General features: G+C 41.4%; 1 protein-coding gene across 2 annotated transcripts in view; it reads left to right on the top strand.

Moving 5' to 3' along the window:
- The window catches only part of plod1a (procollagen-lysine, 2-oxoglutarate 5-dioxygenase 1a), a 30,555-nt gene extending 4,111 nt beyond the window's left edge, over positions 1-26,444 (top strand). Inside the window, exons 2-19 of one of the 2 annotated variants that reach the window (XM_074681536.1) lie at positions 2,404-2,495; positions 7,216-7,349; positions 8,497-8,660; positions 8,947-9,059; positions 13,724-13,787; positions 14,528-14,625; positions 14,786-14,887; positions 14,985-15,116; positions 17,870-17,991; positions 18,094-18,198; positions 18,319-18,444; positions 18,544-18,685; positions 18,779-18,892; positions 18,998-19,063; positions 19,157-19,261; positions 19,342-19,488; positions 21,494-21,619; positions 25,278-26,444. In XM_074681536.1, coding sequence (XP_074537637.1) covers positions 2,404-2,495; positions 7,216-7,349; positions 8,497-8,660; positions 8,947-9,059; positions 13,724-13,787; positions 14,528-14,625; positions 14,786-14,887; positions 14,985-15,116; positions 17,870-17,991; positions 18,094-18,198; positions 18,319-18,444; positions 18,544-18,685; positions 18,779-18,892; positions 18,998-19,063; positions 19,157-19,261; positions 19,342-19,488; positions 21,494-21,619; positions 25,278-25,433 — 2,108 coding nt within the window. In that variant the 3' untranslated portion in view covers positions 25,434-26,444. Of the gene's footprint in view, positions 1-2,403; positions 2,496-7,215; positions 7,350-8,496; positions 8,661-8,946; positions 9,060-13,723; positions 13,788-14,527; positions 14,626-14,785; positions 14,888-14,984; positions 15,117-17,869; positions 17,992-18,093; positions 18,199-18,318; positions 18,445-18,543; positions 18,893-18,997; positions 19,064-19,156; positions 19,262-19,341; positions 19,489-21,493; positions 21,620-25,277 lie in introns of both variants that reach the window. The other variant, XM_074681535.1, reaches the window with a different exon arrangement.
- The last annotated feature ends 346 nt before the right edge of the window (positions 26,445-26,790 follow it).

Here is a 26,790-nt window from a genome sequence, read left to right as displayed (position 1 = left end):
TGTGTATAAGGTAAAGAAATCTTTTTATGGTTTGAAACAATCCGGGAGAAACTGGTACAAACTCTTGAATTATTATCCAGAGAAAAATGACTTTGTGAGAAATCCATCTGATTATTTTGTGTACAGACACCAGACAGAAAATGAAACTATCATTGTCATCTTATGGGCAGATGACCTGATCATAGCCGCCAGCAACATTGACCTGTTGAACAGATTCAAAGGTTCTATGAAGTGTAAGTTCAACATGAAAGACCTGGGGCAAATATCATCTGTCCTAGGAATACAATTTGAACAAAAACAAGGAGAAATCAAGATGAGCCAGACAAAGTACATTGAAAGGATGTTGAAAAAATTTGTAATGTCACATAACCCAGATCAACACCAAGCAAACTAAAACAAGAAAACATTAAAAATCGTGAAGATACCACCAGTAAGATCATTATCATTATTAATCCCAGTGAGTATCGTGAGGTTGTTGGCAGTCTGATTTATGCCATGACATGCACCAGACCAGATATTAGTTGGGTTGTTAGCAAACTATCACAAACACTGGTTGAACCGAGAGCAGAGAACTTGGAGGCAGCTAAACATGTATTAATAAGGTATCTTAAAGGAACAATGGACTATGAACTGTGCTTTAAGAAAAGTGAAGAGGATCTGAATCCCATTCAGACTGGGCCTTGTCTGTGGAAGACAGACGCAGCACAACAGGTTATTGTTTTAGCAAGAAACAGCCCACAGTGGCTCTGTCAGCTTGAGAAGCTGAGTATATGATATATGATATACACCTGTACTAAGATGAATGGTAATAATCAAGGAGCCATTGCATTGAGTAAGAACCCTGTGAACAGGCAGAGAGCCAAAAGTATTGATGTGAAGTATCACTTCATTCATGATGCACTACGTGAAGGGAAAATAGATATTGTCTATTGTCCATCTCAAGATAAGACTGCAGACTCTGACTTTCTGAAAAAAACAGTGACAAAAGCAAGAATGACTAAGTTCAAGAAATGGTTCTTTGAGACAGTGGGTGCTGTTAAGGTCCTGTAGGGAGGGAGAGTAGGGGCGGGTACCTTTCACATCTGAAACGATACCGTACCGATGCCCGGTACCTGGCAATCGGTACCGGTACTCAACGGTACCAAGTTTTGGTACTTTTTTGTGTTTATGTGGTAAAAAATATCAATTTGTTTAATAATGAAATATAAAAAAATTTCAAATCAACAAATTTATTCTTCAGTATATAACCTTGCAATGCTGTGTCCAGCATGGAAAATCACCTACTCTTCCACTCCCTCACAGTCACAACGATGCATTTAGGTACCTAGACATGGTACCTTTTGGTTTTACATGAATAGATACCCTGTACTTTTGACAGAATTTGGTCGGTACCTATAAAAGTACCTAATTCGGTACCCATCCCTAGGAGAGGGGGTGTCCGATGATCTTTTGGGCGGTGTTTGTCATACTCTGTAGCACCTTCCTGTGTGCTACGGTACGGTAAACATGCAAATGGTAAAAGCAAACTCTATCAGAACTCCTGTTCTTCCAGTGTTTGACTTGATTCTGAAACTACGCCACAAAAACTGAAATGCAAAAAAGTGTTTGTCTTCTGATTAGATTACATCTCAGCCACATTCATCAAACAAGTCCTGAAAAAAAAAATCTAATTTCAAGATATTCAAAGACAAAAATGATGCCGGAATTGTCAATTGTCAGACATCCGATGGGCAAAGAAAAATGTAATATTGGCAAGTTTCCTGAAATAAGAAAAATGTCTCAAAACATCTTTACAAACTGTCAAATCTTTTTTGTTGAGACACTCATCCATCATCATGCTTGGTACAGTGACACTTGTGTAAAACACACCTCTACATCTAGATGAATTTCATTCATGCCTGTGTTGGGTCTGTTTTATACTGAAGCTCAGTCTTTTCAGGCTGATGCCTGCAGGGTTACAGTCATTCAGACCATTCATCACTCAGCTGTCACACTGAACCGCCCAGTCTGTGAGATGTTTGATGCTTCGGGCTGAAAAAAAGTTTCCATGAACAGAATCACATCTCCTTAAATGGTGGGAGAGTAGTCGCCTCTCAATCAGAAGGTCGGGGGTTTGATTCCAGCTCCTGCTGTCACATGCCGAAGTGTCCTTGAGCAAGACACTAAACCCTGAATCGCTCCCACTTTTGGTCAGTGGTGTGTGGATGGGTGTGAATGTGTTAGACAAAAACTGATGGTTTCCATAGGAAATCCACCATCAGTGTGTGAATGTGGTGTGTATGGGTGAATGGGACTAGCAGTGTAAAGCGCTTTGAGTGCTCTGAGAGACTAGAGAAGCGCTGTGTAAGTACTGGTCCATTTACCAGTTACCATTTAAATCCCTCCCTGATTTCTCTCCCACAGAGAAACTTCTCGTCCTGACTGTAGCAACCAAAGAGACAGACGGCTTCAAGAGATTCATGAGGTCGGCTAAACATTTCAACTACACTGTGAAGGTAAGATCCCTGCAGCTCGTTCCTCTGCTGTCAGCCCACAAAATGGTCTCATCCTTAATTTAAGAAACCTCTCTTTTTAGTCATCGCTTGACGAAACATATTTCTGCCAGGAGAATAAAACTGGACCGGGATGTAAGAAAAAAAACTGCAATCCTTTTGAGTTAATAAATCTCATGTATGAAAAAAGATAAAGGTCAAACCTGGATGATGGGAGTCAGACATTTGATATAGAGGTGAAATCATTCAGAAGAAAGTTTAACATTCAAGACAGGGCGGGACAAAATTGACAAGATTCATATTTATGAGATGGAAAGTCAAACTGAGAAACTGACATCCATGAGTGATAAGTTTTTAAGCAAGAAGTTGAAAATATTAGACTTTGAAATTCCAAGAAAGAAACCCATAAATATGCGACTTAAGGTTCAAAATGAAGCCAGAAAAGGAAAACCTGAGGGAAAGAAATTCAAATTGGTGACTCGATAATAAAATTAAAAGTCAAGTTAACAAGATAAAAGTTCTAATTTGAGATCAAAAGTCAAAATTAGGAAAAGGCCAGCCTTACATACAAAGGAAGAGGAAGACAGGATGTTAAAGAAAGCCTTACTGTTGTTGGATAAGTGAGATTAAAAAGTGAAGTTATAGGATTGAAACTCAAAATACTGGGATAAAGGTCCACATGATGAGAAAGTCAGTCATACATTTGAGATGAAGAAGTCAAAATTTTGATTACATTAAAAATAAGAAAGCAAAACAAGACACATTTTTAAGTCGAAAAGTAAAGTTCATGAAAAAAGCCAAACTGCGGGATAGAAAAGCAGTAAATGAGAGAGAAAAAAAACAAATTCTGATTTAAAAAATCATTAGATTTGTGGTCACACTGAGGATAGTTCATGAAAACTATGATCAACCGAAGATGAAACAGAGAAAAAGTCAAATTATGGGATAAGTTTTCAAACCATGGAATAAAAACTCATAGTAACCAAATGCCTCAAATTATGACCTTTGACCTCTCTCTGTCCCTCTCTCCTTCTTTCTCTCTCTCTCTCAGATGTCTGTCTAACATGAGTCTGGTCCTGTCTGAGGTTTCTGTCCGTTAAAGGGAAGTTGTTCCTCTCCACTGTGACTCTTTAAATGCTGCAGAGCTCTGTGCTTATGGTGGCTTGGTGGTACTAAAGCTTTCCTCTTTTATCCTTCATCCTGTGGTAACTACAGACTGGAACAAGAATGGACATCATCTAACCCCTGATTCGCACATAAAGCGTGAGCGTGGCGGCGCACAAAACCACACACTACGCCGCACACTGCGCCACACAGTACGCTGCAGACTAAGCCCCACACTACGCTGCACACTACGCCGCACACTACGCCGCACACTATGCCACACACTATGCCACACACTATGCCACACGCTATGCTGCCGAGCACTCTACAGTCTCTGCAGAAAAGATCATACCAAACAGGAAATCAGATACAAAAACAATCAAAGGATCCAGTCATTTCGATATAAAGCTCCATGTTCTGGCTCCCGATCATAAATCTCGTCCTTGTTTTTAAAAACTACATCGCAGACACATGGTCAGGTCAAATTCAGAGGAAATCTGACCTTTTGGACAAGGAAAGGTAATCTTGGAGGTGAAAAACTTCATAATTCTATACGACACAAGACACCCTTTCTATAAGAACACAAACAGAAAGGAGGAGTCATGGACTAAAGGTGTTGAAGTTGAGGGAGGAACAGGTGAGTTTAACATACTAATTGATTACCAAGAAACTACGCTGTCCTGGGTAGGATTCCTGTAGCAACGTGATACTCCTGACGGCCAATTTCAGAGCATCTTGAACGATTTTTCAAGACCCAAATAATATTGTTTTCTTTACTATGGAAAACACCAAAACTACCTAAGAAAAGTGGACCCTTCTGCGCTGTGCTGCGCTGCAGAGATGCATCCAGTATGGATTGGCACACGGCCAAAATCTGTGGAACTGCACTGCGTGGTGCTCACACTTTATGTGTGAATCAGGGGTAATGCTGATGTAGGGTTAGGGCATTTGGCTTGACCACACGTCGGTTGTGTAGGCAAAAAAACTCCACTAATGATAACGTGGCTTTTGTGTCCTCTTCACATGTCTTCATAGCCTGGGTGTATTCGACTGTGTGTTTCAGCTTTAGGTGGTTGAACATGTTTGTGGTGTTGCCACTCTTTGGGGTAATAGTTCTCCTGCACATTTTTCATTTAATGTGTTTTGCTGCTTGTCTGATCTTTGGTCAGTTAAACCACCTCCACATCACTGAGGTAGCTCCTCTTTGAGGCATTAAATCCTCATGTGAGGACCAAGTTGATGCTGCCTTGTTACTTTCGCTTTCGGCCATTGTCGTTTTGTACACAGCAGGGAGCATCTGATGTCATTGTGTCTCTGCGCCGTAAATATCATGCAATGACAAATTTATATTGTCAAAAAAATAAAACCCGTATCATCATAGACGGTATGATATGACACACCTCTATGGGTGCTCCATCCTTTGATCTCCTCCATGGTTGTCTTTTCTCATGATCAAGCCACTCTTGCTCTCTGAACTTCCTTGACACATCATCTCAATTTTTTAATTTTTTTTTGCCAATATTGATATCAGTAAATATCGATCGTAGAGCATAACATTAATGTCAGATATCGGTATCGGCTAAAATTTTCATATCGGTGCATCCCTACTTGTGATCTTGGGTATCCAGCTGCTATGGGTGCTGCTATGGACACACTGTATGTGTGAATTTGGGGTTCTCAGCTCGATTTGAGGTCTCCACAAAAACTGCTTCCCCTGGTGGCTGGCTGCAGCATAGGTCAAAAACTCTTCTCCCCACTTATCCCCACATCTGCTGTGGGGATATAAAGATATTATTGGGCTGCACCGTGTTCCAGTCCTCCCTTTTTCTGAAAAGTTTCTTTTTCATTAGATATTAGAGGTTAAAAACAGAGTTTATCTCATCTTTAACCGTTCTTGTGTAGTTTTTTTAGGAATAGCAAGATACATCAGGAGGGAGAGCCAAGAAGAGATTAAACTCTTCAAAGAAAAAATGATATTTATTCTTATCTCATGGCTCCATTTAGAGTCCCTCATAGCCTCTGCACAGACTCTGGCGGCACCTCTGACGGGGTGTTATAGAATAGAATAGAATAGAATAGAATAGAAAATACTTTATTTATCCCCGAGGGGAAATTCAGGAGTCACAGCAGCATTTAAGAAAACAAAAGTAAGAAAGAGTATAGAAAGTGCAAAAAGGTGACATGACATGACATGACGTGACATGATATGACATCAAACCATACAATGGTAAAAGGTGGAACCACGCTGTCTATTTCAGCCACAGTCTACGATTGTAACTAGACATGCACCGATCGATTGGTGCAGATTTCCTTAATTTTAGGTGATCAGTGGTCGGTGATAGGGGATCGTCCTGTCCTTATGTATGAAACTGATCATATGTACCTCTGGGGAGGTCTCTCAGCCAGCCATTGTTCCTTTTTGCTCTTAGACACAAAACTCAGGACAATTTGTAGGTTGTTGAAGTTTGAAAATAAAGATTTTATTGTTTCACAGGTATTGTTAAATGATTTTCAATAAAACAAGATTGGAACATTGAAAGTATAGGCTGTCAGTTATAAAAAAATATAAAAATCAGTAACAGCAGGTTAGGCTTTTTAAAGATTGGTATCAGTCAGAAAATCGTGATCGGTACACCCCTAGTTGTAACTTGATTAGAATACAATAGAATAAATTTGAATAGACTAGAAAAGAAAATACTTTATTTATCCCTGAGGGGAAATTCGGGAGTTACGGCAGTAATCAAGAAAACAAAAGTAAAAATGTGCAAAAGTGTCCATAAGAAAATAGATGATGACAGCTTGTCCATCATTGTCCAGTCCAGACAGTCTCCACCTCCACAGGGTCCAGGACTGAGCCTCCCCAGCAGTCTGTTCAGTCTCTGTCTCCTGGATCCTGTCTGCTCACAGCAGGTGAAGCTCCTCCAATGTGGCATTGGTGTCTGATGTCAGCTCCGTTAGCCATGTCTGTGAACAGCACAATGCTACTCTGCCTTCTGGTATCCCCTCTGTTGCTGAGTTAGCACGGCTAGCTTGTCCATCTTGTTGATAGATCTTACGTTCCCAATAACAATGGATGGAAGGACGGGTCGATGTCGTCACTTCCTAGCTCTCACCTCAGTACCAGCACTTCCCTCTCTTCACCTTGTGGCCTTGCACCAGTTAGCATTGACATGCTACAGGCTGCTAACAGCTAATTTCACATGTAAACAATGCAGCCATGGTTACATGTAGGATCTCCAGATAAACACAGGAGAAAAGTAGTAAAAATATCACTGAAGACAAAACCAGTTTGGTGTCCGTGACCAACAATGAACCATACAAAGTAATGATCTGCTTGAAATGTAAAGATGATGAAAAAGAGATTAAAAGATTACAAGAAACAGACAAGGAATAGAGAGCTGCCTTAATGAGCAGCCACAGAAGGGTGGTGCCTAGCAACAATATTAATAATTAATTAATAATTAGTGTTGGAATATGAATATTCTGATGTTTTTTTCTTCACAGTCTCAATATTTAGTTGAAGTGAGTTAATCAGATCAGATATTTGTGGGTAAGGGTAAAGGTTGGAGGTGAGTTTCTTTGTATTATTTTCACTAAATTGATGAGTTTGTGTGTTCAGGTCATCGGTCAGGGCGAGGAATGGAGAGGAAGTGACTACATGTCGACTCCAGGAGGAGGACAGAAGATTCGGCTCCTGAAAGCAGCTCTGGAGGAGATGAAGGCTGAGGACAAAATCATCCTTTTTATAGACAGGTAGAGTTTGAATCACACCTGATGGAGACGCTGCTCTAAGTTAAGACTATGGAGTCCTTCCTGAATTTTTTCCAGAGAAAGCAGATATTTCTTCTCCAGGCACTTGTTTCCTTTTATGTACTCTGTAGGACCTTGTTCTCTTCCACTCTTGTTAGTGTTTCTGTTGTGTGGTTGGGCTCACAGGTCTCTGCAGGTTCAGTCGCTCTCTCTGTATCTGCTAACAAAGTCTGTATTTAGTGTTAGAATGAGACTGAGTGTGCAGAAGTCATTCCAACTTATCTACCAAGTATGTGCAGAGACACACTTGTGCATATTTTAACCTTAATGTTGGTTAAAGTTCATCAGACTGTCTGAAAGTTTGTTCCTTTTCCCCCAAGGAGGAAAACGATCCCTGAAGGGAATGAAGCATTTCAGAGACATGCTGTAAAGAACACAGATTATTTTTTATTTGTGCTCCTTTGGATCTCCTGTTGAATGTCTTTTTGAGCTGTTAGTGGTTTGATACCTGAGAGAAGGTCTGCTGTGATCACAAGCTCCAGACATTTTTCAGATACTGATCTGGAACACAGCTATGCCCATAAACATGGGGGAAACTTTTTGATGTCTGGAAGAGGCAGAGACTTGCAAGTTTTCCTCTGCCTGACAAAAGAAAAACTGGAAAAAAATACGCAGAGGTTTTGTAAGCAGGATTTCATGTTGGAAGATATTTGTAATTATCAAAAACCTGTTTTGTGGATAATTTTCTGCAGAAATCCAGAATCTGTTTTTTTTTTCTGTGTCTCTGTTTTTCATGGAAAACTAAATGTTTTCTGTCCCTGGAAGGAGAGACTCTCTCTTGTTGTGTCAGTGTGTCAGCGCAGGCTTTAAGGTTTTACAGGTTGAGTTAAAGGTTTGCAGTAAACGTCTGAGACCCACTGACACAAACACTCTGAAATTCAAACAGAGTGTGTATTGCCTGTTGCACCAGTAAACACAAACACCAGTAACTAAAGCCTAAATAAAGAATGCTGGCATCTTAAAAATTCAACCCTTTAATTTGATGTCACTTTGCCCCTGAGCCACACTGGGTCACACTGAGCCACACTGAGCCACACTGAGCCACACGGCACAGTAAAGTCTGTCTATTTTCACTCCCTGCTCCACACAGCTACGATGTGGTTTTCTCCTCGGGTCCCAAAGAGCTGCTGAAGAAGTTCCAACAGACCAGACACAAGGTGGTGTTCTCTTCTGAGACCCTGATCTGGCCTGACAGACACCTGGAGGACAAACACCCTCACGTCAGGGAGGGGAACCGGTTCCTGGGGTCAGGTGGTACGTAGAGTGGTCTCTGCTGCTCTCCTTCAAACACCTTATGTTCTGAAGCTGCTGATGTGGCTGCAGACTGCTCTCACTGTTTAATGCTGAGCCAGGTGTTTGGAGGAAGGAGCATGTGTGTTTACTTTTTAAAGTAACAGCAGCTCAGCGCTCAGCTGGGCACATCAGTCAGGACCGTTGAGTGCAGACGACTTTTACTTCAAGTGCTCTGATACAGAAACTAAGTTCACTCACATGAAAACAGAACTCAAACTTTCTCTCCCGATTGTTTTTTTGTCCTCAGGTTTCATGGGTTACCTCCCCAACATTAAAGAGATGGTTTCTGATTGGACAGGAGAAGACAACGACAGTGATCAGCTGTTCTTCACCAAGATCTACATCCATCCTGCAAAAAGAGTAAGATCTGTGACCCAGCACTGATCTGAACTCCGCTCTACCTCAGGCCAAATTTACAGGAGATCCCTACACTGCAAGGACAATTGGCCCTAACATATAACCAACATTAATGTGCTGTTATGCTCCCAAACAGAGATCCTGGGGCTTTGTATTCACAAAGCTTCTCAGAGTCCACTCAGAGAGCTCCTCAGGGATTCAGGAAGTTTCTGAGAGCAGCTCTGAGCAAAGAGGGAGCAGAACCTTTAACTCAGTGAGGAGGTGCGGTTGACCTCATTTCTACGTATGACAGTCTCCTAAAAGCTCAGATTGGTTGGTACAAAAAGAAAAAGTGCGCTGAGCTCGTAGTAATGAATGTACAGTAAACTCAACAGATGTCACAACTCAGACTGTATAAAGAAATGTGTCATCATGACAGTAATGAAACCCAGCTAAATGCAATTAATTGTGACACAGCTTTGAAGTATTTGAATTTGACCTCATTCACATGCTGATTATATTGATTCGCTTATTGTTCTTTTTACTGTCCATGCTGCTCATTTCACTACTCAGTGGCCCTGATTAATGAAGCGTGCCTACAACCAAAAATGGGTGTACGCTCGTATCCAGACAGATCGGCATTTATCAATCTGTACAGTACGCTCAAATCCCACGCCAGGTCTGAGTTTGCTCACATAAGTTTCATGTCAGTGGGCAGTGCGGTGCAGCGAGGGAAATCTGTCTGTGGAGGAGAATTATTTGATTACATGAGTGCAAAACATTTCAGACTGAAAAACTGGTGTTCTTAGATTAATATTTAGATGGTTGAATTAGAAATGACACATTTTTTTTTTTTTTTTAACATTTTACTCTTCTGTCAATCTATAAAATACATCACTATGAAAGAGCAGCAGCGCGAGCTGTTAGGTGGTTCCTACATGTAAAAAAGTTTTTCCTTCGTCCATTTACTTAAAGAAAAAATAGAGATGCTGTTATCAGTCTTTAATGCACTCCCATGTCCATAATAAAGTCTCTGCAGAGAACATTCAGCCGGCACCGAACAATAGACATTCATTAACATAGGATCACAAACAACCTGCTCTCCTCGTGGTACAAGTAATCATAAACTCTGGTCTACCCGAGCGTAGGTGCACGATGGACACACAGCTTTTCCAGGCACCGAAACGACCACAAATGAAGTTATGCTGATGGCTGCAGTGATTTCCTTGCAGACAAGTTTTTTTCAGCTCACTTTGATTCCACTTTTCCGGCTGCCATACGGCATCATTTCTTTCTACCTTGGCTGCTATGGTGTTGTAAATTATGATTGTTATCAGTCGCCACTTTTATCAAGACCTGATGAGGCATACACCGTGATTGGCCCTGGTACGCACGTTTCATAAATCACACGTACACATTGCCGTAAGCCAATTTTTACTCTCAGATCTGGGGTGGATCAGCAGCTAACAGCCTGTGCAGGAGGCAGAAACTGTGTGAAGTGTGTTGGGAAAGTCTGACATCAGTATGGGTGTCCACTCTGAGGCTCTTTAAACTCCTCCCACCTCCTAACAGTTTTTCACCTTAGGAGCTCTCTTAGGACTTAATAAACTTTGTGAATAACATTAACTTCCCAAGGAAAAATTCAGAGAAAAATCTTAGAATCTGATGAATTCTCAGATTTTTCTAAGAATGATGTCACTGAGAGCTACTTTTCGCCTTGGTATGCTTTGTGAATACGGGCCCTGGCCTTTATTTGCGTCAGTTATTTTGAGTGCAGCAATCCAGAAAGAGGATTTTATCCCATTCCTCTGAAATGCTGCTGCTGCTTCTGTAGATTTCCATTTTTCAGACTCAAATCTTGACTTGATGACTTGAAGATGATTCATATTTCTAAATCCTGAAAGAAACTTATGGAGCTCTTAACGAGCTGTTGCAGGTTTGCCCACCCTGCTGTGAATTTCACTTTGTTCACAGATGTTTTGCATCAAAAGCCTTCCAGTAGCTCAGTGGGTAGAAATCCTCCTCTTCCTTTTAATTTTCCACATGTGCAAACTTACAGTAAATACAAATAGCTAACAGGTGACTGAGATTGAGCAGTGACATGCAGTCCATGAGTTGGAGGTACACTCCTCAGAAACGATGTGAGTTAATGTCAGAAATGAAGAGAGAACAGGGTGACTGAAGGGAGTCTGCACTGAGAAAACTTTCCTCAATGTTGAGGTGTTGACCAAGGACGTTATCTGATAATGATGAGATGGTGAAGATGCAAAGACACTGAAAGAGCAGTTGAGGGTTTCACACTGCGATGGATTAGTGGAAGAGGAAGCCACATTTCAGAAAAGGACAGGAGTGATATGATTGGCTGACAAACAGAACGTGTGGTGCTGTTGGATGGATGAGAACAGCTGATGTCTGAAGGAGTAAACACCACATGATATGACAACTAAGCCTGCAGAATGAAGTTTCCTGGTGTTAACTTCTTTTAGTTCTCTGCCTGACATGACAGATAAACACATTCATAGATCACTATTTTGAACAATAATGAAAAGAAGTGTTGAGATGAAAATCACTGAAGGCAGACAGAGTCAGTACTAGAGGTGTCCCAGTTCGATATTGATATTGGGCATTGGTCCGGTATTGGCAAAAAAACAAGTATCAGATTATATCAGAATGCATCTCAAATCTCCGATATAAGCAGTCCATTCAGACTCCGCTCCTGCTGTTTTTATTTGATTTATTTAGGTTATTTTCTGGGTTTTCTAATCTATTCTTTATTTTATTCAATTACTAGTATTTTTTGTTAATGTTAAAATTTCTGTTACCCATTGGTTCATAATAAATGGGTCAGTTTTTCCTCATACCTACTGTTGCTGACTACTGTTCTTTGTTTGAATTATATCACTTAATCAAGCCTTTTCTAACATGACAGACATACTACAAAATAAGTAATAAAAGTATGCATGTTTAATGCTGATATCGTATCCGATTGATATCGGTATCGGCCAATACTCAATGCTGCAGTATCAGTATCATATCGGAAGTGAAAATGTAACATTGGGACATCCCTAGTCAGCACGCTAGGAGTGCTACGGTTGCCCCGAGGTGCAAACACAGTGACGTTAACTATAAGCAGGAAAGACACAAAGGCCCCAGCAGCAAACATGAATATTTGCTGAGTAGACAAACTTTAAGGGGCTGTAAGGAGTTTCTAAGTGATCTTGAAAAAGTCTCCCTTCTAGATATATGCCTGTTCCTAATCCACACTTTGAAATGAGATTAACAGCACCGATATTACAGATTACAGGTTATTTCAGAATGCTACTTCTTAGCTTCCAGTGCAAGACCAGATTGATCTACAGCACATCTAGGTCTCTATGACAACACCACGCTGGCTGTGGAAACTGTCAGACAGAAAAAGGACAGAAAGAGCAGAAGAAAGCTAAACAGGAGAGAGATAGAGCGCGAGCTGAAAGCTAAAACACAAGCTTAAGGGTAAGACACAAGTGAATGCTAATACACTAGCTTAAGGCTTAAACAAGCTAAAGGGTAAAACAGGAGCTAGAGATTAAAGCAGGAGCTAAAGACTAAAGCAGGAGCTAAAGACTAAAGCGGGAGCTAAAGACTAAAGCAGGAGCTAAAGACTAAAGCAGGAGCTAAAGACTAAAGCAGGAGCTAAAGGCTAACACAGGGGCTAAACTGTTTGTGCTAATGTTCATTCCAACCACAATCCGCAGTTTTTCTGCAGTGGTCTGTTCAAACTTGAGAGTCTATCAATAAAATGAAGAGTGAGGTTACTTTAGCTCTGCTTGGTAGATGACTGGCAGGACATAACCAGGATTCACTAATGTTGTACATTACGGACATGTCTCAGAGCATCGGGCTGCCTGCTGCGCTAAATATAAAGGGCTACTAAACTACTTACAAACTGACAGTGTTTAATTGTTGTCACGTTAACCTACAGATACATCAGGAGCACCGGGCTGCCGATAGCGCTACATATTGCCAGCTACCTCAACGTTTGCTTGATGTCACGTTTCAAACTGTAGCATTGGGTAAATACCTTGCCTTGGCGCGATGTATCCAGTAAATGCAGCCACTTGAGTCTGGCTGCAGAAAGACCAGAAACCACTCGCACACCCAGCCAAGACAGCCTGTGTATGTGGGTCTGAGTGTGTGAGTGTGTGAGAGGGTGCTGCCCCTACAGGTACGCTGCGATTGGCTGAGGAGCAGGTGGTTGGGGGTAGACACTTCACTAGTTGCATGGTTTGAGTGTTGATCATGTGTGGGCTGTGGGAGGCGAACTGCAGAAATTGTGTTGTTACATTGTTCAGGGCTTGGGGAGCTGCTTCAGAGTTTTTGGTCGTATTGTTACTTTGTTGTTTTCCCTCGCTCCAAGTTAGAGTCGCTCTTGGTTGTGAATTTGTGTCCTTTAAGTAGCCACCTCCTCCTTGTTCGTTTGTACGCCTGCCATTTGGTTAACTACACAGTTTTATTTCATTGAAACAAATAAATAGCTTTATGTTTACAACAGAACTGGGGTTTTATGTAGCTTCCCTGTCCCCTCACGAGTCGGGTTGTAACAGGCCTCTTGAAGTTTTCCTCAGAGCCTGTTCTCGGTGGTGTCTGTAATGTGTGTTTGATCAGCTCTCCTGCACTTTTTAAAACTGCTGCTCCTCTGTGTGTTTCAGAAGTCCATCAACATCACTCTGGACACCAAATGCAGATTGTTCCAGAACCTTCACGGAGCACTTGGTGAGTTCAGCATGGTTTTCAGGTTTACAAAGCAATTACTTCCTTTAAACACACACACACACACACACACACACACACACACACGCACACACACACACACACACACACACACACACACACACACACACACACACACACACACACACACACACACACACACACACAGAATGTGTTGTCAAATGGGAAAATGTGACCTTGAAAGTAGCAAACTGTGTCTGTAAATAGACAGCTACCTTAGAAACACACACTGAGTCAGACCTCACAGGCAGCAGTCACTGATTTGAAGCTGCTGCGATTCAGGCAGAGCGGCACGTTTAGACTTGAGCTCCTCTCCTCGGTGCAGGCAATATGTTTTCCTCTGAGGCTGAGAGAAGAATTTATGAGTGGTGTGTGAGACAGAAGTGTCAAAGCTCATAGGCGACTCCAAGAGTCTGAGTCTGGACAGGCACGAGTAAACTCTGACTCCTCAGATTGTTGTTTATTCATTTAAAGAGTTGAACCAGAGTCAGATCCTGTCTCTGCTCTCCACCACCTGCCTGAGATTATTCCTCCACACCTAGCATGGTCAGATTAACCTTTCCACAGCCTCAGGCTACACTTTGACTTGTGTTTGTGTTTGTGTGTGTGTGTGTGTGTGTGTGTGTGTGTGTGTGTGTGTGTGTGTGTGTGTGTGTGTGTGTGTGTGTGTGTGTGTGTGTGTGTGTGTGTGTGTGTGTGTGTGTGTGTGTGTGTGTTTCCAGATGAAGTGGTGCTGAAGTTTGAGGATGGACGAGTCCGGGCCAGAAATGTGCTGTATGACACCCTCCCTGTCATCATTCATGGCAACGGACCAACAAAGGTATGGAGCTGACGGGTGCTGCTGTCAGCTGGGGTGGAAGTGGAATGTTCTGTTCCTGGAAGGCGTTTCTGACGTTTCTTTAACTCTTTCTGCCCTGTCACAAACTTCCTGCAGAGGTTTCAGGGTTAACTGACGGATTACATTCACATGTCTTTTCCAGCTTCAGATTAACTACCTGGGGAACTACATCCCAAACACTTGGACTTTTGAGACCGGGTGCACAGTGTGTCATGAGAACCTCCGTCTACTCACAGCTCTGAAGGTCTGGTGACAAATTGATGGTGTCTGCTTATGTCTGTGTGAGATTGATCATTTGTTTATTTATCTATCTCCCTCTCTTAATCTTTTTCATCTCACAGGAGAGCGAGTACCCGACAGTGCTGATCGGTATCTTCATCCAGCAGCCAACTCCCTTCGTCTCAGTATTTTTTGAGCGTCTCCTGAAGCTCCAGTATCCAAAAGACAAACTCAAACTCTTCATCCACATCGAGGTACCACACAAACACTTTGCAAACTGACCCACAAGTTCTAATCCTGGACCTGATAGGGCCAAATAATCAAATAAAACCTGAGATCAGGCCTGACTTTGAAAGTGCTCTGATCATAGATGAGGATGGGGTTTGAACACTCAGCTCTTGAACAGCAGCAGAGAAACATGTGCTGATTCAAAGTTAATCCACAGGAATAAAGATAACTTTGAGAGAGCTGAAAGGAGAAGTTTGGTGATGTGTGTGGACTTGATGAAAAATACTCAAACAACACAAACAGAACAGACACACACAGCCAGAATCAGTTTTAAAAAGCCCTCTAAATGACCAAACCATCTGAAAGTTTCTTTTATATGTGCTTAAAATGTGGAAAAATTTCTAACATTTCCTGGAAAAATAAAAAATAATTTGAAAGTTCACAGCTTTCCTGTTTGGAATTTCCAGTTGAATAAAAAAACAATGATTTCAGAATAATTTCACTTTCAAACTCTCAAATTTTACATTCACAAATCCTGAAAAGTTTTAAATAGATTAGAATTTTCTGTCACAGGTAAAGTTTACAGCGCTGGTCCCAAAAGAATGAGCCCCGATATCCAGGAGCAACACAATTTTATAACAATCATTGTTGCGCCTATACAGAGGTTGAGTTTACCCTAACACCCAACTTTTATTGGCCTAAAACAAGATTGACATCACTGTCTCAGCCCACAGCTAGTGTCAGGTTTCAGTAAGATGAGTTATCCAAGTGTGTGTGTGTTGAATTAGAGCATGTAGCTTGGAGACTGGGTGAAAGTTTACACAAAGTCAAAGAGACCTCACAGACACAAGCTGGAGACAGAAGCTATCCTTCTATCTGCCAGATAAACATACATCAACCCTGAGAGTGTACAAGAACATGAGACTGGATGAAATGCTGAGCTACGTCAATTATCCTGAAAAAATATAACCGTCTGACAGCTGTTTGTAACTCATTTTTGTATGCAGAATCCAACACTGTTCTCAATTTTTCTCTATCACGTCAAGTTTTTGAATTGTAGTATTCTTGTTTTCTTATACGAAATGAAAAATACTTTACATAACAGATATGTGCTTGCTTTATAAAAAACTCCAAATATTGACATACAATGAAATATGAAAGAAACAGGCATGACTGCAATGTTTATTAAACACTATTATGTTTTTACAAAAGATGTGGCTACAGGAGGAGCTACAGGAGCGGACATGAAATAGAACAAAGGATACAACATATGTAAATAAAACGCTAAGATGGAATAGTTACAAGCTTTGAAAACAAAAAAAACAGCATAAAACAAAATAGAACTTACAACAGTATGCCCATGGTAACAAGGTTAAAGGGGACATATCATGCTGATCCGTGATTTAATACTTACATATAAAATAATTAAGTTGAAAACAAGACCTTACATCCCCTGAATTTTCAAAAAACGACAAATTGTATTTTTTCTGATATCCTAGAACGAGATTTGATGCCTCTGAAAATAGGTCATTGCCAGTTGGCTTCAAGATTTCGACCTTCGTGATGACACGAGGATCCTTTCTTTTTATTGGAGTAATCTGATAAAGCAGCTCCTCCTCTGTGATGTCAGTTAGTCACACAACCGCCACCGAGGGATACACCCACCAAGAGCCGACTGACTGAGTGCTGGATGCAGGGACTGTGCTCTGCTGAGCAGCTCGGCTTTACATGGTGAATTAGCAGTTAAAGCACTGTAGTTTTAGCAGACGTGGTAATACTTGTGAGACTGTGATATTTGCATGCTTGTTCTGACATGCACTGTGAACCTGGACCACAATAATGCTGCAGTAATAACATAGTGAGGAACTGACGGTAGAGGCCATCTTTAGACTACACTTTCAGCATGATGGATAAAACAGACAGAGAAAAGTGAAGGAGCAGGATGGAGCCCTGTTATAGAAATAGTTTATTGGTGAAGTCTGCCTATATTTCCACGTATGAACTATACATGTTACAGTACCGCTTTGACTCACCACACTGAAGCGTCCTGAGATGATCTGTGTCCAGGTGGATTTTCTTCCTCCTGAGCTGCAGAACCGTCCGGGTCTGACTCGGGGTCCAATACAAAAGGACGTATCCTACACTCTGCCATTTTATTAGTGCTATCAATGCCTTACGCTGAAGTTTTGGCAAACAGCAAACTCGCTCGGTCTGCTCCATTCAATGTGGCGATTTTGTAAATACTGCCATGCTGCAAAAACCGCCCCCTGGCTCTACCCCCTCCGCCCCTCTGATAGAACTGACCAATCAGAGCACAAAGGGCTGTGATGTTGCGGGGTTACTGGAGGTCATTCTCCAAACGGAGCGTTTCAACGAGATCTTCAGAATGGCCTAAACTGAGGATATTGAGAACGCTATTGTGGGGCAATGAAGGAACTAAATGACTTGTACTGAGGGCAGAAATGCTTTACAGGCATCCTAGTCTGGCTTAGTGAAAAGGAGAAACAAGCATGATATGTCCCCTTTAAGTTAGTTTTATTCAGTGTAAAAATCTAACTCATCAGAATTTTTTAAAAATTGTTCCCTAGTGTACTTATTTCATTCTAACAGACCCAAAATGTAAAAAAACTTAAAATGTAAAAAACCCCAAAATGTTACCCGTTGTTACATTTGGGGTTTTATTTCTTGTTTTTCACTGCTAATATTAAACTTTGGATCGTTGTTACGTTTCAGCTCTCACAAAGCTCTGTGTTTGTATTAACCCCTCTCTGACCTGCAGGAGGCTCATCACCATCCTCAGGTGATCTCCTTCCTGAAGGATCATGAGAGTCTGTATCAGGAGGTGAAGGTGGTCCAGCCTGATGAGGCCATAGATGGAGCTGAATCCAGAAACCTGGCCATGTGAGTCCATAAAAACCACATGATCAACAAACTGTAGGACTCTCTGACAGAAGAAGTCTCAGACAGGTTGATTTAGATTGAACTGGTCTCATTTTCTTTCAGTGACATGTGTCGGAAAGACCAGGACTGTGAATATTTCTTCAGTCTGGACGTGGAAGTGGTCTTAAAGAATGAGAACACTCTTAAAATCCTCATCGAACAGAACCTGTAGGTACCTCCACCAGCACAAAGTCCTCAGTGATCGGCTTGTTTCTACTCATGATGCTGCTGCTGAATGACCTCTCAGTCATGTCAGGAAACATAAAAACTCTGTGAACTGTCCCTCAGCCCCATCGTGGCCCCCATGATAACACGAGTTGGTCGTCTATGGAGTAACTTCTGGGGCGCTCTGAGTGCCGAGGGATACTACGCTCGCTCCGAGGACTACGTGGACATCGTTCAGGGACGCAGAGTGTGAGTTCACTTTACCCAAGAAAGATGTTTTAAGGGCTTGAAATGAAACACTAATTCATAGTTATGTGTGCTGGCTGTCGCTGGGGTCTTGTGTTGCAGGGGTGTGTGGAACGTTCCCTATATTTCCAGAGTATACCTGATAAAAGCCAGCGTCCTGAGAGAGGAGCTCACAGACTACGAGCTGTTCACCTCTCAGATTTTAGATCCTGACATGGCTTTCTGCTTCAACATCCGCAGCAAGGTGGGTCTGAGACAGACAGAGATACTACACCTCAACCTCAGTCTTCCTCTTCTCCTCTCTGTGGTCATTTATATGCTGCACGCTTCCTTTCAGGGACTCTTCATGTACGCCAACAACCTGCACACTTTTGGCCGTATCCTGTCCACGGAGAACTATCAGACCAGCCACCTTCACAATGACCTGTGGCAGATCTTTGAGAACCCCGTGGTGAGAACGTCAGCTGGAACTGTCAGCTGGAACTACTCTTCTGTCTGCTGTTTTTCTGACACTGAGCTCAGTGATGTGTGGGTTTGATGTGTGTGTTTGTTTCAGGACTGGCAGGAGCGATACATCCACCAGAACTACACAAACATGATGAAAGACAAACTCATAGAAACTGTGAGCACACACACACACACACACGTTCCCTCACTTAGATAAAGCTCCAGACATGTGGACTTTGGTTTTGATGAAGATGTCCTGTGTCTTCAGCCGTGTCCGGATGTTTACTGGTTCCCCATCTTCTCTGAAGTGGCCTGTAACCACCTGGTTGAAGAAATGGAGAATTTTGGAAAATGGTCAGGAGGAGGGAATGTGGTATGTCATCCCTAACACTCCCTAATCAGTTTTTCAGTCACCTTTGTGGATCATTTCCTCAAGCCACTCCTTTCCTTCAGGACACCAGAATCCAGGGTGGCTACGAGAACGTCCCAACGATTGACATCCACATGAACCAGATCAACTATGAGAAAGAATGGCACAAGTTTTTACTGGAGTTCATCGCTCCTGTGACTGAGAAAATGTACCCTGGATATTACACAAAGGTAAGACTGGAGTGAAACTGTCGCTTTGTCATGTTGAGGTTTAAATAACCTTTAAATAACCTAACCTGTGTCCCCTGCTTAACCTGACTCTTCCTGTTTCTCATGTTTCCAGTTTTTCTGTGGAGCCTCTGCCCAGAGGTTACAGAGGAAAACTCAATATGTTTTTACGTTTGTATGTGAAGGGACAGAGGTGAACCAAGCTGTGGGGTCCATATATGTTTCAGGGGTCTTAAGAAAATTCATACATGGGCAGCAGTGGTGTGGCCCCATGTTATCCATGGATGTGCCCCCCATCAGAAATGACAGAGTAGAGCTCTAAAGAGCAGAAACCAGCTGAGCTACCAGACAACGGCTACTAACAGCTCTCATGAGGAGATTTTAGCTGCTGATAAAACATACTCCAGTTAAAACTGATGGCTCTGTTCAACCATCAACAATGCCATAAACCATTTCTTTGATTTTGTTTTTAATTCATCAATAAGGAGAGAGGACAGTGGAGATGAGATAATGTGAAATTCGCTAAAATGAGAAGAAATTAGAGATGTATTAAGATTAGGAGATGAGATGAGATGAGATGTATTAAGATTAGGAGATGAGATGAGATGAGATGTATTAAGATTAGGAGATGAGATGAGATGAGATGTATTAAGATTAGGAGATGAGATATAATGTGATCCATTTAGAAAAGATAGAATGAAATAGAATAAGAATAGATGAGATAGGATCAGTTGAGATTAAGTGTGGATTAACTGATGTTAGATCAGAAGTGAATTTAGACTGGATAAGGAGAAGGTGAAGTTAAGGCGGAGGTGAGATGAGGTTGGGTGAGAGGTGAAATGAGATAAATTGAATAGATGATTCAGGATAGATGAAATGGAATAAGGTTAAGAGATAAGATATAATGTTATTGAATTAGAAAAGATAGAATGAGAATCTAGATTGGTTAAGACCAAGTGTGGATGAAACAATGTTAGACTGGATGTGGTAACTTGAGATGGGATTACATTAGATTATATCAGGAGATGAGATAAAATGGAATTGGTTGAGAATATCTGAGGAGATGAGAATTGATGAAACAAAATTAGGGAGGATGAGAGACATTGATAAAAATTGTGATTAGATCAAAATAAATTAGAAGTGCAAGCAGGTGAGGGGTGCGATGGAGTGGAGATAAAGTGGGTCTAGATGTGATGAGATGTGACAACATTAACAGCTCAAAAATGAGTAAAAGAAAATAATTCAATGGTAGAGGAAGGTAGTAACTGTAAAACTGATGGTGCTCATAGAAGCTACATACAGTTAGTTCTCTGGATGTGAAATACCATAAGTTCATTAAAGGTATCAACAAATACAGTTTCTGCTGTAACAAGAAAAAACCTGTTAGCTGTCTGGAAATGTTTTCCAGTGTTGTAAAATGACAGAAAATCCCCATCAGGGTTTAGGTGATGGTAGGAGCAGGAACTCTCTTTTCTTCCTCTTTCTAGAAGCTCTGTCTCCCTGTTGTTTACGACCTGAGTGATGAAGTAGTGAATATATAGACTGATGGTTAGTGACAGGAAGCAGCAGCAGTCCCAGCCCTGGTTAACTGCTGCCATGTGTGTGCTCCTCTGACCAACATGTCTTCTCTCATCAGTGTGCCACTCCTTTGAACTTCGTGGTGAGGTACAAACCCGACGAGCAGCCGCTGCTCGAGCCTCACCACGATGCCTCCACATTCACTATTAACATTGCTCTCAACAGGAAAGGCGTGGACTACCAGGTAAATGAGGAGGAGGTGTTAGGAGCTACAGGACATAGTGATGGTGATGATGATGATGATGATGATGATGATGCAGGTGATCTTCACCTCTCTGTCTGCTTCTCTGCTCCGCCTCTGGATGACCTGAATGCTGGAGCGGGACCAAGCTTTTCTTAGTGAGCAGGAGCTGTGAGGGCCGATGAACTGTCTCTCTGTGTTTCTGTGTGAATGCCTGCATGACTCCTCTCTGTCTGTCTGTGTTTGCAGGCTCAGTTTGATTTGGCCTTTGTAGTTAGATATAAGCCAGACGAGCAGCCCTTTTTGAGACCGCACCACGACGCCTCCACTTTTACTATAAACATTGCACTCAATGAAGTGGGCCGAGATTACCAGGTGAGTGTGTGCATAGGTTGGTAGAAATCAGACTGTTCACACAGGTGGACTGTGCTTACAGTGTCCTGTTGAGTCAGGAAGGCTTTGTTCAGACTGGAGGCCTCTTTAAAAGACACTAACACTTTGTGAGAAGGTGACTGGACTCATCACAGCCTGTGAGCACGACTTGTCACTGCAGTAGCATGGTACTGAAGCTGCTGGCTCAGAGTAACAATAAACCCACTGCTTAAGCATATATCCTGCAAACATGTCTTTGAACCAACCAAGGCAAGGTGCTGTTACAGCTGTGAGGCAGACTGAAGTTTATCAAAAAAAAAACAAAAAAAAACAGATTTCTGCAGGTGGGAAAACAGGACATCCTCTACGCTGAGTGGGACAATTAGCATCATCAGTTAGCAAACAACAAAAAATGCAAGACAGCTGCAGTTTGGAGGATCAAAAACCAACAAAATAAAGATTTTAAAACCACCAAGACAAGACGCTCTAAATCTTAAAAGGCACCTAAACATGAGGCATCTGTAGGTGGAGAGCAGAATCCAGACTGACATGTTTCCAAACACTGCAGAGGTTAATGCCAGTGATTTTAAATCTTTAAATATTTTTTTTAGAATAAAAGATCAAAAAATTCATGTGAAGATCATCTCATCTTCAAAGTATACTTTTTGAAGAACTTTTACCAGCCTGTGGTTGTAATGTGATGTGATCACCACTGGGGGAAGCTGTAGTCTTTTTGCTGTTAAGTAACAAAAAAAATCATATAAACTTAAAAACATTCATAAAAAACTTTAATACATGGAGGACCAAAACTGCCAAAATTAAAAATAAATAAAAGTGAGAGTAAAACAAAAATGAGTACCACAGAAACACGGTCAAAACCAGGGGAATACAGCGCCTTGATAGAAGCAACCCCTCAACTTTGCTCAGGAACCAAGGCTGTCCAGCCGTGGTGGGTTGCTGCTGTCATTTACAAAGACAAATACCAATTCAAATCACTCTCTTTCAAAAGTTTGATATTTTGTGTTAACAAGCTCCAGCCAGTTTTGTTTTAATTTAGATACCCCCTAAGTTTTAAGGCACATTTATCCCTGAGTTCTTTGATCTCCTCTCCTTGATGTTAACCAATTAGGATTTAATTTGTGTTGTTGGTGATTTTAATAATCATATCTGCTGTCCTGGGGATGCATTTTCAGAAGAGTTTTCAACCCTTTTGGAGTCATTAATCTCCTCTACAGCAGCCCCACCCGACCTTTTTGATCCTGACTCGCTGGTTAACACATTCAACCATCTTCGTGAACAAACTCTGGACTCAGTTGCCCCAGTCAAAACTTGTTTCAGATCCACCTCTAAATCCCTCCCCTGGCTCAACAACCATACCCGATCCATCAAGAGAGGGGCACGCAGAGCAGAGAGGAAATGGAAGGCTTGTAAACTACATGTGTATTATGAAATCATGAAAGAACTAATGAAAGCTCTTATTTAAAACCCTCCACCAGTTTGTTGGTCCGCTTTTCAATACTGTCCACAGCTATCCCCTGAACTCTGTGAAAAATTCAAAAAATATTTTATACAAATAAAAATACAAATAAAATGCATTCACAGACCAACAACACAGGTCTTCTAAGTCCACCTGTTTAAAATAATAATTCACCACACCGGCCTTCCCTCGGCTCTTTCAACCCTGTGATTTTGGCTCCACTAAGTGATTTGGTTAAAAGCATGATGCCACGTCCTGCCTCCTAGACGTGGTCCCCACAAGTCTCCGAAAGGAGATCATGCCTACCATTGGTCATTTTAATAATAATAATAATAATAATAAATTTTATTTGTATTGCCCTTTACATCAAAAGATCTCAAAGGGCTACCAGTTAAAAAAATAAAATAAAATAAAAAAATTTGTTTTAAAATTTTTAATATTGTTTCAATTGTAAATATCTCTTTGTTGTCTGGCTCTGTCCCTGTTCATTTTAAAAATGCCCTGATTGAACCTCTCCTTAAAAAAACAACCTAGAACCAAACCCTAGAACCAAACTCTCCTGAAAACTAAAGACCGATTTCTAATCTCCCATTTCCAGCTAAGATCTTGGAAAGTTGTTTTTGATCTGTTAAATGCACATCTGATGAAGAACCAATTATCTGAAGAATTCCAGTCCGGTTTCAGATCTCGCAACAGCACTGAAACAGCTCTTCTAAAAATGTGCTATGGCCTCCTGTTAAGCAAAGATTCTGGTGACTGCTCTATCCTGGTCCTGTTCGACTTAACTGCTGCATTCAATATGATAGATCACAGTAAACTGATTGACAGGCTGGAGAAATGGGCTGGTCTCAGTAAAGTGGCTTTATAATGGTTAAACTCTTTTTTGAATAAACGATCCTTTGTGGTGTCATCTGGGTTGCTGTCTTCTACAGTTAATCTATCTCATGGGGTTCTGCAGGGTTCCGTTCTCGGCCCTGCTCTTTTTTCTATTAATATGCTCCCCCTTGGTAACATTGTTGGCAAATATAATGTCCACTATCATTGTTATGTTGATGATACACAACCTTACATTCCAGTTAAAACCAATGGTCATCAAAGCATCAAGTATCTCACCAACTGTCAAGCAAAGACAAATTCAGGGATGTCAGACAACTTTATAAAACTTAATGAAACCAAAACTGAAATAATTGTTTTTGGCCCCCTGGCAAAGAGAGATCTCATCATTAGTAATCTGAGTGCCCTTTCGATGCACAGGACACCCTTAGCCAGACACCGGGGTGTTATTTTTGATCAGGACCTGAGCTTTGGTCCTCCTAGAGGTTTCTGTGCAGCACCAAAGAGTTCAGGGAGGAAAAAATGAACAAAAACTAGAACATATGAATCATATCTTAAAACTTTCAATGAACATCTGAGACCTCATGTCTGTCACTCAACATTTAAGCTTTCAGTCTGAACAATGCCTCCCACCACTGGATGTTGTTACTCTTAGTGTTGTTCAGTGAATCAAGAAGCTGTTCGTGTCAAACGGTGATCTGGAAATCTCAGTAAAAAACAAAGATCAGTACCTTTTTCCTTAACGGAGACAAAACTGTTGTTTCACATGGATCTTAAAGACCAATCATAGTGTAGCTCTCAGGTTTGAGGAAGCATGATGCTAACGTGGCAGTTGTTCATCACATGGATGGATGCCATCATATTTTCTGGCATGTTTACATCCCATCCTGGTGTTTCAATCTTTCCATTCGTATCATCGTATCATCTGTCTCTTTGTAAGTCTGTCACCTTTGCACGACATATGAAGCTGAGGCTAGGAGCAATTTTTGAGTGTTGCATCTGTGTTTTTCCCTGCATCTTCAGCAACAGAGGGACTGATCAATCAGTAGTTTACAGTATCACTCATTTATTCCGTAACAAAATACATTACAGTATTTCAGTTTTAAAGAGTGAGAGTGTTTGTTTTAGTGGGGTTTTTGTCTGTTATACCTAAAGCTCCACAACCACTGAGAGTTTAAGAAGTTCTTTCAGTTAAGATGCTGTTTAAAATAAGTTTTAGTAAAGGTTTCATTTCAGTTTCTTGAAGCAGTGACACACAGCTTTGTGTTTTTTGTATGGAAATGCTGTTTGACATAAAAATAGAAAAGGGAAGTGACCTCTTCAGTAACCTGTGGTGTGTTGTGGCTGCAGGGAGGCGGCTGCAGGTTCCTCCGTTATGACTGCTCCATCTCTGCTCCCCGTAAAGGCTGGGCCCTCATGCACCCGGGCCGCCTCACCCACTACCACGAAGGCCTGCCCACCACTGCCGGTGTGCGCTACATCGCAGTGTCCTTCGTGGACCCATGAACTCAAAGAGACAGCACACATCACTGGGTCGTCCAGACTGAACAGGACCCACACAGACCAAATAATATCAACTGCTCCTTCAGTCCTGATATGGAGCAGCCTTTTTTCTTTTTGTTTACATCTTTGGATGCCCAAAATCATTCTTTTCATATTTAGTCAAGCAGAAATGGCTGGGAAACTGAGTTTGGATTTCATTAGAGCCCAGTACAAAAGGAAGGAGTGCCACACCAAACTCCCAACCGACAGATCGGACCATAATGGGACCAGAATCTTCCTAACATCATTTTTTATTGAAGAAAGTTTGAAACTACAAATTGGGAGGTAATGGTTAAAGAGGGAATACATCAGCTGAGAAGATACTACCAGAAGTGTTGCCCTCTACCAGACATTTCAAGAAAGCCAGTTTAAGAGATGCAGTGGATGTGCACAGACTTCCTTGTGTTTGCTACAACGTTGAGGTCAGAGTCCTCTGTGTGACAGTATTCATGTGATTTTAAAATTCAGGTCCAATTCTTTGAACCCTTTCTTTTTTAACTCAGAAACTTGACATAATTCAGTGCTCACAGACTTCTTCTTCAGCTTTCTGGTTGAGTCCGTTTTCCCTTTCAGAAAACCTGTTTCTGCAGCTGTCAACTTGCCCTGGAGGCTCCTGTTGGGCCCAGACCATGATGTGTGTGATCCTGTTGTACCTTGAGCTGGACTCCTCTCAGGAAACCATCAAGAGTCCACAGTAGATTATTTTAAATATTTGTAAAAAAACTTTTGTACTCAAAGACCGTTACATTTTTATCTCTGCATCCAAAGCAATGATTCTTTATTCCTCTCTCAAGCACTCCAAAGACCCTGTTATTTATTTTTCTGTGTTTATGTGAAGACATTACAACCACCTGTCCTCCGGCACTCTCTGATGTTCATCAGCAGGGTATAGTAAAGTGCCTCCTTCCCTCACACAGTTCTGTTTACTGAAATCACCATGCTTTAGACACAACTCAAATAAAACAATGAAACCAACCACAGAGCCTGACCTGTCCTTTGTCTCTTTGTCACCTGAAACAGTCAGGTAAAGCAGCCAACAACAGCCTCACGTTACCTCAAAAGGAGTGTATGATTTCTGGTTTTCACACCTGTAACAGAGGTTTCCAAGACCATGATAGGGGTCACAAGATGCCTTCTTGAGTGGAAAACTATTTACACTTCTATGTTTAATCAATTATTGTGAAAACCAATTTGAATTTGATATCACAGCATGCAAACACAGATGTTTCCCTTTGGTGGAGGGGACTAAATAAAGACTGTATATGTGGAGACAGATCCATTTGGGGAACAGCCATATGTGCACAAACGCATTCTCGTTTCA

This window comes from Halichoeres trimaculatus, unplaced genomic scaffold, assembly GCF_033239565.1.
Source record: "Halichoeres trimaculatus isolate MK-OKI-2021-1 unplaced genomic scaffold, fHalTri1.1 fHalTri1_scaffold_11, whole genome shotgun sequence".
Classification (NCBI taxonomy): domain Eukaryota; kingdom Metazoa; phylum Chordata; class Actinopteri; order Labriformes; family Labridae; genus Halichoeres; species Halichoeres trimaculatus.
This window is presented reverse-complemented; position numbering and strand designations above follow the sequence as displayed.